General features: G+C 36.1%; 2 protein-coding genes across 4 annotated transcripts; one reads left to right on the forward strand and one right to left on the reverse strand.

Moving 5' to 3' along the window:
• Positions 1-537: 537 nt before the first annotated feature.
• LOC130720388 (GABA transporter 1-like) lies at positions 538-4460 on the reverse strand. Of its 3 annotated transcripts, none has more exons than XM_057571024.1 (7): positions 4102-4460; positions 3763-3883; positions 3430-3489; positions 3089-3275; positions 2855-2985; positions 2500-2715; positions 538-1230 (listed from the first exon to the last, which is right to left on the reverse strand). In XM_057571024.1, the coding sequence occupies exons 2-7, from the start codon at positions 3808-3810 to the stop codon at positions 835-837; spliced, it is 1038 nt and encodes a 345-aa protein (XP_057427007.1). In that variant the 5' UTR covers positions 3811-3883; positions 4102-4460; the 3' UTR covers positions 538-834. The 3 variants fall into 3 exon arrangements, with proteins under 3 accessions (XP_057427007.1, XP_057427006.1, XP_057427008.1); XM_057571023.1 differs by having other exon boundaries at positions 3430-3524; XM_057571025.1 differs by having other exon boundaries at positions 3647-3883; positions 4102-4121.
• Positions 4461-5044: 584 nt separating this feature from the next.
• Positions 5045-9051, forward strand: LOC130720889 (signal recognition particle 9 kDa protein). The gene is made up of 4 exons (XM_057571593.1): positions 5045-5324; positions 5542-5610; positions 8241-8334; positions 8754-9051. Exons 1-4 carry the CDS (start codon positions 5253-5255, stop codon positions 8828-8830), a joined length of 312 nt encoding a protein of 103 aa, XP_057427576.1. The 5' UTR covers positions 5045-5252; the 3' UTR covers positions 8831-9051.
• The last annotated feature ends 4330 nt before the right edge of the window (positions 9052-13381 follow it).

Raw genomic sequence — 13381 nt, forward strand, 5'->3', positions numbered from 1 at the left:
CATCACCTTACCAATACCACCACTACCACACTACCGGTGTCGCCACCAAATTATACAATTCATGACCAAACGTTGTATAGTATTAAAATTTTATCACGTCTTATCCTATCAACCTAATACAATCAGGTCTTATACTATCAGTCTTTATACTATACAATGTACCAAACGAGTCATAATCCAAATGTAAAGTTATCTTTATTTCAGGAGTTTAACTAATCCCCACATAAAATTATTATAATGGTGTAAAAATATAAATAGTGTTTGATAGTAAACAAATTACACATCGACTCATTTACTAAGGACAAATTATATTTTCTTGTAATGTTGTGTGTTCAATTTTCGTTGTAATTGTGAGGATTGTGTTAGTGAGCGATCTATAAGTGACTTATAATCTCAAAGACATGCCCTGATCTGTGGTGGTAATCAAAACCGAACCCTCCTGAACTTTTTTTAACCAAAAAGTTGCAAAATCAGGAGATTAGTGCAACAACAATAAGCCTCATGGATTACCGTGAAATTTACTGTACTAGTAATGGTGCAATAGAAAATGCTGTATATCATATTGGTATTTTGTAAGTAAATCACGTTACTGTGGCCCTGACACATGACCTATTCATCCTCGGTTCAGTGAAATTATCAACAAATTTTTTGCTTCCGAATCTTTTGAGCAAGAGGATGAAATGTCTTATGTGTGCGTTAGAAATATGAGGGTGTAAAATGTAGAATTGAGTAGCTGAACTAAAGTTGATTCGGACAATTTTTTTGTAGAATCTGAGTTCAATGAAGTATAACTTACTCAAAGAATTTTTTTGGGGGGAGTACGTCCAAAATCTTTCACATATCATGGAAGAACTTGTAGTTCTTGATATCTTCCACTATGAATCTGACAGCACCAATGCAACCCAAGATAGCAACGATTGAGAACCAGGTAGCTATTAAAATATTTAATGGCCTCATCAATAGACCAATTTTGGAGTTCTTGGCCATATTTCCAGCCTTAAGGTATGCTAAAGCAGGGAACACAAAGTCCAGGGGAGTAAATCCGATTGCACCGCAGATGGACACAAAATCTCCAAAGAAGGGCATAGCTGCAGCAATAAGAGTAACAAGGATCATGTATATGGAAGTAAAAGAAAGCCTTGCCAGGTGATTTCTGAGTGGAAAATGGCTGGTAGATTTGCTGGTCCTCATTCTTTCCTCAAAATAGGTATATGTTGGCCTGCAGTATATCTGACAAATGATGTAAGAAGCTCATTAGTAAGGGCATTCGAAGTTAAAATGCTCATATAGCATGTTTTAGTCAGCTTCTCGGTACTCCGAAGCTACTTACAAAAGCTTCTCCCCGAATTAATTTTGGCTTCAGAATCAATTGTAAAAGTATTTCCAAACATGCACGTAGTTAAGCTTATCAACTTGATTTTTATGCATCTGGAATTACTATAAACTAGAAAGCCTAAGTTTGGCATTTATATTTCCCTAAAAACTCATTATCCGCCCCAATTTGCATAGGTTAGCCTTGGGAAATCTATCAATGAGGGAAAAATTCTCAAATTTTGACATGGGAGCTCATGGCGGCACCTTGGCATAGGGAAACCATTTGGGAAACAAGGCATGGCATGGCAAACCAAGTTTCCCGTCCAACTGGAGATTTTCCCTTGAATACACATTTTCCATCCAAATTTGCATAGGTTAGCCTTGGGAAATCCTTCCTCGGGGCAAGAATTCTCAAATTTTGACATGGGAGCTCATGGGGGCACCTTGGCATAGGGAAACCATTTGAGAAACGAGGCATGCCATGGCAAACCAAGTTTCCCTTCCAACTTGAGATTTTCCCTGAAAACTTATTTTCCATCCAAATTTGCATAGGTTAGCCTTGGGAAATCCATCATCGAGGCAAGAATTCTGAAATTTGGACATGGGAGCTCACTGGGGAACCGTGGCATAGGGAAACCATTTGGGAAACGAGGCATTCCAAGATTACAACTTTAGTTATCTATCATGTTGTCTTCACAGATGAATCTGAACTCCACTGTTTCTGGTTTTGAGGAAGAGGCAAGTGCCAATTCTCCATGAGTATACAAAGTTTCCAAACCCTCATCCCCTGTAGTTTTCCTTTCCAACAATAGATTATATTTAAACCCTGCCTATGATTGGTTTATAGCATGTTTGGATCAGCGTATTTTTTTCTCAAACTCAAGTTTACACTCAGAAGTTACTCACAAAAACTTATTTCCCATATTGATTTTTCCTTTAGAATAAACTGTATAAGAATTTTCAAACATGCACTTAGACTTCTCATACTAGGTATATCAAGAAGTCGAGAACCAACTCATCCAAAAGTTTAACCAAGGGGCACTGGAATGATTTCAAAATTCAAAGCTCTAACACATTCACCTCTCTTCCCCTTTTTCCCTACTCAGCATACAGAAGGAAGAACAATGGTGGCTACAAGTAGTTTCAACCAAAAAATACTCGAGTATTGTAATGCCAGATACCTACCTGAAAGCATCCACATATTTGAATAGCTGCAAATAAATTTGCCATAACAACAGTCCATTCAGGAACAGACAAAGAAGCCAAAATATAAGGTTGAACTTCTGATCCAAAAGCCCAGTATCCAGAGAAGGCCAACTGCCAGTAAGTCAAAACAATGACAGTGTATGCTGCTGCTATGCTTTTGTACATATTCTTTTTTGCAGGTTCTCTCACTGTATTCTGCAAAGGAGTTATAAGGTGTCTAAGTTGCCATTTTATAATTCAGAGTTAAATGTTTTCTTTTTGCTTCAAAGTACAACTATCTGAACACAAAAGAAGAAAAGGAACAAGAAATCAGAGATTCTGAAGCATTAGATACCTGTATCTCTGGAAGCATTGCATCACCAAATGAAAAGGCAATGATCCCAAGGGCATTGAAGGCTTTGAAAGACTTAGAAGCAGAACTTCCCTGCAAACTATAACTTACTGATGTTCTGTCAATCTTCTTCCCTAAATAGATGTTGGAATACAAAAAACTAAATAATTCATCACCAATAAAGGAAGAGGGGGAATCAATCATGTCCAAAATTTATGAAATCCATCACCAGCCTACCATTGTAAATGGTAACACCAATTGCTGTGCCAGCAAAGCCAATTGTGCTGAAAGTGCACAGTGCATTTACCCATCTTAGTGAGTGAATATTAGGGAGCTGAGAGAGAAATAGCTCAAACATTCCAAAGAAAAGAATGAAATGCTGCAGGGTCAATTTTCCATCCTTGTGATAGTGCTTGTAAACTGCCTGTACACCAAAAATGGAAAAAAAAATGTTTTTTAAGCCATAAAAAATGATACCAATGAAAGGGCAAAAGATATAGGAAAAACGGTGACTAGAAACTATTGAACATTTATAGTATTTTTCTTGTTACTCTACAAAACCTGGTTAGGTGCATAACCTTAAGACTGCTACCAGCTGCAATCTGGATAGCAATGTTATTTCCCAGAGAAGCTACCTGCTGGAAAAAGGAAATAGACCAGAAGCCCCAAAATCCTTCAAGAATCATTAATAATAAATTAAGAACTTACAGTAATGGATAATAAGAACTACAGAAAGCACAAAGCTGCAAAGGAAACATTTGACTATTTAGGTTATGTTTGGATATCCGTCGATACCATATGTCCATATCTATTGGCACAACTGCAACGGGCGTTAGCATGCAGTTTGGATATTCGTTAGCACCAATATGTGTTGGCACAACTTAAAACCAACATCTACATATAATACCAACCAAAAATACTGCGTGCGAGATGTCGATAGGTAAGGTGCTTCTCCCCATTCCATTTCCATAAAGAAGCGATCAAAAAGCTAGAGTACCAGGTGGCTAGGGTTGCACTCACCAAACTACTCACCTGAAGTCAGTAAGAAGCACTTATTAGAGACTACAAGATGTTGAGATGAATGAATCAATTCTTCCTAAAAATAAACATTATGCACAAACACGTAAGTACACACAAAATAACCACTTAAGTACTTACTAAACAAGAACACTAATAAATCAGAATGGTTTTAAAATTGGGGTTACGTCTAACTCTACCAATAGATCTTAGTTCAGAAGTATAGAACTAACCAAGAGGCCAACCGAGAGAAGCAAGAGCAAAAGGCAAGGGAGCATAAGCAGCAGGGGTGGCAATAGTGGTGGCAACATGAAAAGCTGCGTGCTTCCACGTTCCTTTACCACTCACTCCTTCTTCTGCAATATCACTCTCCTCTGCTTCTCTCCCTGCCTCTGGCGTTGACTCATGGTCTACTGAATCCATTCGATTTTAGCTCCTATTATCTCTTTGCTTCTCCTTTCTTTCTATATGTCTTATCACTTATGTAACCAACATGAATAATAGCGACTCTCTTCCTATTCATATTCTAGCTGGAGTTCATAAGCTGCTAAGCTTTTGGTATTTAATCCAGATTCTAGAATATTCATTGTTATTTTCATTGCAACCAACATGTCTTCCTATGCTAATATAGTAATATGAATATTTGGATATTCATTCTCCACGCCACGCGTGTTGACTTTCACTGCCAGTGGCCGAAACCATGGACACAGAGAAAGCGGCAACTTGTTTTGTTTTGGTTTAAAAAAAGACTGAAAAAAATTATATAAAATTTTCAGTGGAATATATTTTTACAATAAGAGAAATATTAATAAGCATGCTTCAGTGTTAAGAGATAATAATAAAAATAAATACTAAAAAAATAAATAGTATATAACATAACTTTTATTTTTTCACCATATCAGAATTTCAGATTTAGTTGTTAGTAAATTAGTGCAAATTATCTCTCATTAGGATTCAAATCCTGCCGCTTCACCGACATATATTTTATTTTATTTTTTTGAAATTGCAATGACATGTATTGATATAACATAACTTTTTATTTGTTCACCATATCAAAATTTCATTTTCGTAGTGACATTTTTTTTATTAACTTTCTTTGACATTATTTCATATAAAATTTTATATATAATTAGTGACCAAAATCGTTTTAGGTCAATAACTCAATATTCATGCGGAGAAGCTTGAAACGACATAGTGATTAGCGTCTAGTGTACGAAGCAGAAGACACTCAGCTACGGATCTAAGGTGGGGTCACTCATTCCACTGAAATTCAAAGGTGGGTGCCACACCACTGGATCCTACTCTCCCCTGCGCTTCACGAACGAACGAAACCCTCTCCGTGTGAACGATCCATCGATCGATCCAGCAATCGCCGCAAGCTGCAATGGTTTACATCACTTCCTGGGACGAGTTCGTGGATCGAACCGTTCAGTTGTACCGCGCCGATCCTGATTCTGTAATCTTCTTCCTCCTTGTTTTTCAATTTTTTTTCAATTTTCAATTTTCTGTTCTTCAATTTCGCTTCTGTTTGATCGCACAGAAAATGTAGTAACAGAAAAATCAACACAACCAGATTCTGCAATTTTTTCAATTTTGTTCGTAATTTGTAGTTTATACACTCCGAAATTGTTTGCCCTATCTGAAATCATTGTGGTGTTGAATTTGAGATGCAGACGCGGTATGTCATGAAGTACAGGCATTGTGATGGCAAATTGGTACTCAAGGTCACCGATAATAAGCAGGTACGTATAATTCCTTTGTATTTTTTGTTCATTGGGGTGAATGTGGTTTCTTTCACTATGGAATGTGATGGATTTTTAGGGTAAAGGTAGAGAAACACTAAATTGGTTTGAATTTGAAGTTTGACATTCCAAATTGTTGGTACTTTCCTTCATTTTGGTCAATAGAACCCTAGTTAGTTACTTAGCGAGATGTTGTTTACTTATCAAATTGAGTTAAGGGTGCCAATCAATGTGTGCAGTGGTGTTAGCTTTCATACAAGCTGTAGTTGTTAATACTTCTCCATATATTTCCTTTTGATTTTTTAAATACCAATGGTCCTTTATGCTTATGGTAACTTGTAACTCTGTCATCTTCGGAGTTTCAGTTTATGTATATTGCAGTTGAGGAGTTGTGCCATTTTTATTTAGTATCCATACGTTTTAGACAAGCAAAATGATTGCTGGAAAGTCATTGTTGGTTGATGCCATTTTTACATCCTTGGGTTAATTGTCAATTGTTGAAATATACAGGATAGCATCCAATAGCAGAAAGTTAGAAATGACATCCCTGTGGGATACTATAATTTGTTCGTTGGCGGAGTTATCCTTAATAAGGATGCATGAAAGTTGAAGGTTTTGTGGGATGCTAGTTTAGCCATGAGCATGGCTGATTTATTTATTTTCAAATTTCATGAGCTATCATGATATCACGTAATTGCATGCAATATATGGAAAATAAAACATCAAAGCATAGGTGGTCTTTTGGATGACATGAATGCTTTTACTCCATGCTTGTTCAAGGTTATGATATAGGGTTCCAAATCATATGTCCCCCAATTGTGTCCCCTTTCTCTGTTTGCTCCAAAACTATTTGACAGATCAATTATGAAATCCGCATCAGCTTCTGAGGGTGGCTAACACTGTAATGTTTTCTGTCTCATTAACTAGCCTGTCTCTGTCTCCTTTCTGAAATCTAGTTTCCAGAATTCTTTTAGAGACACTAAAATTCAATGATCGGAAAAAGTTAGCAGGGAGAATGGAATTAGCAGAAGTTGAATTCGATGGTCACACATTTGGAATTGGTAGCGACTCTGTTAGTTGCAACTGATGAAGTCATCGGAATCAAGATCCATCGCCATCTCTTCACTTGAACTCTCACCTTCAATTGTCATCGACGAATTGGACAACCCACTGGCAGAGGAGGCATTGGGTTTGCGACGCATGGAAATCACCGTTGGAGAAACAACCTGCGATGACGGACAGTGTCGGCGACCACTGCACTTTCAGGCTATTTGGAAATCACCATTGGAGAATAACACTAATCCACGTCTTCATCTCCACAAAACAATATGTAATAATATAAATATTTATTAATTGAAGTCCTCACTGAAAACTACAGAGATTTATTGGTTGAGATTGAGAAAATATTGATTAAGGCTCGGAATTGAGTATGGACCGAGAGGGAGAAAGAAGAGAAGGGTTTAGTTTTGTGTGTGTTTCTGTGCTGTTCATGGTCATGGAAATTCACAGGGAGAGAAAGGAACGTGATCTGAATAAATGAAGGAAGACGATGGTGAGAGCCCATTTCTAAACGGGGATCTGTTTTCTTTATTGGAATGAAATGAAAGACTTAGATGTGAAAGGCGCAGGGAAAACTAACTTTGATTTGAGGGATAAAATTAAGGTGTTAGTGACTTGATAAGCTGACATGGACTTCATAATTGATGTGTCAAACAAGTAGTGGATGGACAGAGAAGGAGCCATGATTAAGGGACAGAGGATTTTGATCCATGTTATAGGGGGTCATTATAATGTTTGAACAATAGTTAAACAGTTAAAGTATTTTCCATGGTTTAGCTTCTCTGTGTAGGAATCTCTATATTTACTACTTTTACTTTTTATTTCAAAAATCTATAACTATGAATTTTGTGCATAAGGAGCCTGTCTGCGTGGCTCCACCTGCCTCCCTCAAAATCTCCACATGAGAAGAGTAGTTACACACAGAATCCGGAAATTATGGTAACTAGATGGTCATTTGATGCTTATTTTTCTTTTCTCTTCATTTGACTAATAAACTGAAGAGAGAAGACAGATTAGGCTTTAGGTTACCCCATTGTAGCAACAAAATTAAGATTTATATGCATCTTATGCCCTGTTATGACAGCATGATGCTTTCCTTAGGAATTTCCACTGGTAAAGGAATTAATTCTGTGGCCCTGATTTACCAGTGCACTATAAATCGTTATATTCCTTTTGCCTTTGGAAAGTTGTGATGGATGAAAAGTTACCAATCATTGTTGGTTGTGATATGATCCTTTTCTGCTGACGTATCAGAGGAAGTTATCTTTACCAAGTTGAGAATCCTCATAGGTGGCCATTGAAAGCTACACATTTCAAAAGTTTTTCTTCTTTAGGTTATAAGAGGATGTATAACTGTAAGCAAGCAAGATGTAACTTCTTGCATCAATGAATATTGTCATGAGTTCACACTTCATTTGTCTTATATAGAATATGAATTTTGTCACTTGTATGAAGCGTAAGCGTAGTACTTGCACTTGTACAAAATCTTTTATTCGCCTTTTCTCATTGCCGTCTGAGTCACATCTCACATATAAATGTTCCTAAAGTTGATTGTTATTGTTTTTGACCAGTGTCTGAAGTATAAGACAGACCAATCACAAGAAGCTAAGAAGATGGAAAAACTGAATAATATATTCTTTACTTTGATGGCTCGGGGACCAGAAGGTAATGTCTTTTGTTATGCTTTGTTGATCAGCATATAATTAGGCACTTATTTGCAGAGGGCTATATTGGACTATTTGTATGAGATACTATTTTAAAATTATTTCCCTGTAATACTAGTAAATAGAAATCATGGGAAAGAATAAGAAGTAAGAACTAGAACCTAATGCATGAGTGTGTGTTAGTGAATATCGTATGTGCGTAATTTTTGCCTATAATGTTCACCGGTGCTTAGAGTTAATAGCATGAACTACCAACTTCTTCAATTGTAAACTAGTGGTTCTTGGTTCCATGCTTAAAATTTGTAACAGCTCCATGGTAAAATTGATGATACATTTATGTTATTGTCTCATGTTGTCTACTGGAATGAGTTTGAGCTTTTTTTATTTAAAAGTAATGGAACTTTTATTCTAATTCTGCAGTGGATCTATCTGAAGTCACTGGGAAAGAACAAACGGATGCACAACCAGCCAAGAGAGGAAGAGGAAGGAAGCAATAACTGATGTATCTAGCTGTTGAAATAGGCCTCATGAATCTTAGGAAATCTGTTATGATTTGATAGATTTTTACCCCATTCCTAAATCTTGCAACGTTGCCTTTGATTGCATTTACATAATTTTGCCTACTGAATTTTACTTTCTCAAATATTAATCTGGGGTACGGTTTTGGCTACAACAAAATCACTCACATACCATTGGCAAATTGGCATTCACTTTACCACTGCTATTATTCTTCAATATTAGCTTTTAATATTGTTTTTTCTGTCGCAAATGCAATGAAATCATTTGCTAATTTCAAACCAACAAGTGTGGGTTGGGGTTGAGGAATATATAGATCTCCTTCTGTGTTTCCATCTACTTTTTTTTCTGTTAAATGGCTTCCAAGTTCCAATTTGGTGGTAAAGAAGTGGATTTTGACTTTCTGTTAACTGCGATTATTTACAAACACCCAAACAGCAGGGTCTTAGCCAAACTTCTTTGGGCTCGCAGCCTCTTGTTTCTTCCTGTTTTTGAATAAACGCCAAGGCTTTGATAAGAACTTGTCTTGAAGTCGACCCAGCTTCTGTTTCAAGCACATTGAAAAGTAGCTGCTACAAGCATCAACTATTTGGTTGACACACTTATGCTGCAAAAATGATAGAACTTTCTACGTTATGAAAATGACACAATGCGTGGCGCTCTAGGATAGCAATGGCTTGGCTAGGCAACGATGACATTTCTCCTTTGCAATTCAGTATGCATGTTAGTTTAACATAAAACCAAAATGAAGACCAAGAATTATCCCTACTAGAATATCAACAATTGACAGAAGCTTACTGTTTTTCTGTCAAGAGATTGATTTGTTAAGCCACGAGGTGACACGGTGTAGCGCGGTGGTTGCTTACCTCATTTCCTAACAATGTGATTGAAGGTTCAATCATGGTCCATAAGAATGAATCTCATTTCGCAACTAGTTGTTCACCGTCTAGTATGAACACCTATAACAAGAGGAATAGTCATTGCTGTCGACGCTAAATATTTCTTAAAATCATCAAAGGCACATTTCAGCATGTTTTGTTTCATAGAGAAGAGAAGTTACAGGATAAAGATATTGGATTGTCGAATTGTGTTTTTACCGTGAATTCAAACACCTTATCTAATTGATGAATCTTTGGGTTATGTCATCACAATTTTACTAGTATTTCATCACAGCTTCAGGTTCCAATCATAGTCGTACTTGAATAGTCCTAACTCTGTTGCACCAGATCCCAATGTTCCCTATTTGCTTTTATCTGCTTTCTTGGCCCATTCAAAAGTTAAAGCGTTTGATCCATGTGCCATGAAGAAAGCTAGTAAACTTGTATCTTTTTCCCCCTCTCGTGAAAGATTGTAAAGATACAAAGGCAATTTGGAAAATATTCTTCAATCAAATAAAGCAAAACAGATGGGCAGAATGTTTTTTTTTGTGGGTAATGTGCCAGGACAAAGTGAATAGCTTTGCTTTATTTTTATTGTGATTTGTTCCAAGATCAGTGGGGGGTCCTAATCTCCAATTCCAAGGGAGTATGGCGCAGTTAAAATAATGTTTTGTTCACATTCCGCTATAGCTAAATTGTGGTCCGTAATTGAGATTTCGACTGTAACAACAAGTGCATTACAATTGCAATTACAGCTCTTTTGATTCGTGTAACGTCCGAGTGTCACCAAACTCAACGCTTAAGTAGTTCAATTGGTACCGGACTTGTGTGCTTGGCAACCCAAGGTTCTTAGCCCTTATGTTATAGGATTGAGTTTGGAGAAGGTAAACTACTCGCTGTAGGGGGCAAGGAAATGTACTATATGTACGTCGCGGGCAGGGCCGTGTAAGCCTTTAAGAAGAAAAAGCAGCCGCCTAAGGCCTCGGAAAAAAAAAAGGCCCCTTGTTTTTTAAATGACCCAAACAAATAGCATAGATTGATTTGACCAAAAACAAAAAAGATAGCATAGATTGAAAAAATAAACGGACTGCATAAGAAATTATGAATTGAAATATCGGGACTTTCGTGTGATACATATATATTAGAACTAGATTGAATGATTGATATATATTAGTTTCATTATAAATACCTACTAGAACTAAAGACTCATAATGTATCTAAACAAAATAAATAAGAATCATTTCTCTTCCCTATAAAAATTAGTCAATTAAAAAGAAAAGTTAAATCTATATTATCATCTCTTTTAAAACTATTCAATATCATCATTAATATAATTTAAAATGTTTATTTATCCCCAAAAATAAATTTCTTAATCCCTTAATTTATTTCAATTCTCTCTCAATCTTTCACTCTTTCCATGGTTTAGACGTTTACACTTCTGCTCCTTATTTATATAAAAAAAATCTCCTCACCTTCTTCCCTTCATCTCTATTCTCTTGAAGACTAAAGGCTTGAAACCAAATGATCTTCTGAACAACAAAATCTTTGGCTCTCTGTAACTCTGCCCGTTTACATGCATGTTATATTGTTATGTACTTCTATTAATTAATAATCCTTTTATAAAATATATTTTAGGCTTTAAAGTTTACTTTATTTATAAAAAATATAATTTTTGTTAAAAAAGGCCCCTTTAACATTTTCGCCCAAGGCCCCAAAATATCTATACACGACTCTGGTCGCGGGGCAAGATTGGTGACACTTGGATGTTACATTAACCAAGTTTGCAATTCCGTAACCACAACCTCGACTGCAAAATCACAATTTAAAACCCCTCTAGTAGTTTATATCAAACACTGTTGCTTCTCTGTTTGAAGGGGCATGAGGTGTCTGTTAAACTCACTTTTATGACATCATTTGAAAGCTTGGATGTGAGTGCACAAGTTAGTTCATTGATCGTGCAACAACAATGCAATAGCTAGAGTGTAGGCCTAGAGTGTAGTATTAAGTTTAAGAATCAAGGCTTTTAGGATTTCTTCCAGGGGTTAAAAACTATGTGGGGAAAGAAAAAGACTAAGGAGATGCTAATTTGATTTAGTTGAAGGAACATAAGTGATGGTCTTTGATTTTGAAAAGAATGTTTGATTAAGAATATGCCACTTTTGGCCCCAAATAATAAAAAAGGAAAGCAAATTGAGAATATGCCCTTCCACCTGTGGATGATGTTGAACAAATAGATGAACAACAATGTGTGCAGTGGTGCTTAAAGGTGAAAAACAAGATGTTTATGTATGTCAGTTCAAACACATGGTGAGGTATAAAAGATTTAAATCTTTCATCGCTGTATCGCTGTACTTTCTTGAGTAAAGCTTCCTTTTGGATTTTATATCCAATTTTATCTTAACTGATTCAAAAGATTTTTATAATTATTCCCCTTATCCTTTTTAACTTGAGTTTAGTCTAAGATTCTACCTGTGAATGTACACGGTTAGAAAAGAAGAGTATAGGACAGAGAAAAATTAAATATTTAACCTCCTATTGATTATCTTTATGTTTCCATTTCAACTCCCAAATTAGTCCAAAAAAGATGAGTGAAAAAAATGAAATACTCATTGCAGTAGCTGAACTAGATTGCAGTGTTTGATTGAGGGGAAGTGGAATACACTTTGATTGATTGATTCTTATGGTGTGCAATGTGCTAAGAGTTCTCATTTTGATGAGATTTTGCAATATGACAAAACGTGGTATATGAGGAATCAAATTTTTGTTGGCCTCCAAATGGAATAGAAATCCAGCTTTTAGTGCAAATACTTCTTGCTTGTGTTGAAGTCAGGGTCACTTTACTCATTTATTTGTCTACAGGACAAAGAGATGATATAGAAATGTTCCCTTCCACTCCCTGAAATTGGAATAAGAACAATCCCGGAAAGGAATTTTAAGACTATACCAAGAGTTCTTTCCTTGAGAAGCTGATATATAAATTAGTAATTTGCATTTGATGTAATAAATGAATGTTAAAAGAATTGTTTGCACTTAGAGCATCTCCAATGTAAGGTTCTTAATTTTTATTTTTAAGTTAAGAACTAAGAACTGAGTTCTTAATCACTGGAGGTGATGACGTGGAGTTCTTAGTTCTTAAAAATAAAAACTAGGTTCTTAGAGCATCTCCAATGGGAGTGTCTCACACTAAAGAGACTCTCTCACTAATGTCTTACACCATTGGAGAGAAACTGTTCTTCCACCTTGTCTAATTTGGGTGTGGTAGCGTAGACACTTCTCTCTCATGTGTCTCTCATAAATATGTTCATATAAAATATTATTATATTTGCTTACCATTTAATCACCCAAAGTATGTAGTTGATTGTGGAGTCTACAAGAGACACTTTTAAGAGTTTTTGGGTTGAAGTAAAAAAATTAGTAAGTGATTTAGATGATGTGGCACTATGAAAAATTGTAAAGAATAAAGTGTAGACACTCTAGTGAATGTGATGGATAAAGATGCTCTTAGAGCATCTCCAATGGTGGGATCTTATTTTGGGACTTAACTCACTTTTTGTGGGCCCAGACGGTTATATAGGATTTAAGACATTCATAAGGTCCTCATGCATATTTCACTTTAGTGGTTGAGATCTTATTTTACTTTTGACTGGACCCATG

Source organism: Lotus japonicus, chromosome 5 (assembly GCF_012489685.1).
Source record: "Lotus japonicus ecotype B-129 chromosome 5, LjGifu_v1.2".
Taxonomy (NCBI): Eukaryota; Viridiplantae; Streptophyta; class Magnoliopsida; order Fabales; family Fabaceae; genus Lotus; species Lotus japonicus.

Bases quoted from the DNA above. Each gene is read 5' to 3' on its own strand.
- LOC130720388 (XM_057571023.1), bottom strand. From the start codon at position 4,179: ATGTTGCCACCACTATTGCCACCCCTGCTGCTTATGCTCCCTTGCCTT. The intron at 2,716-2,854 runs GTATCTAATGCT...ACTCCTTTGCAG, and splicing joins CAATGCTTCCAGAGATACAG to AATACAGTGAGAGAACCTGC. The intron at 1,231-2,499 runs GTAGGTATCTGG...ATCATTTGTCAG, and splicing joins AAATATGTGGATGCTTTCAG to ATATACTGCAGGCCAACATA.
- LOC130720889 (XM_057571593.1), top strand. From the start codon at position 5,253: ATGGTTTACATCACTTCCTGGGACGAGTTCGTGGATCGAACCGTTCAG. The intron at 5,325-5,541 runs GTAATCTTCTTC...TTTGAGATGCAG, and splicing joins ACCGCGCCGATCCTGATTCT to ACGCGGTATGTCATGAAGTA. The intron at 5,611-8,240 runs GTACGTATAATT...GTTTTTGACCAG, and splicing joins AGGTCACCGATAATAAGCAG to TGTCTGAAGTATAAGACAGA.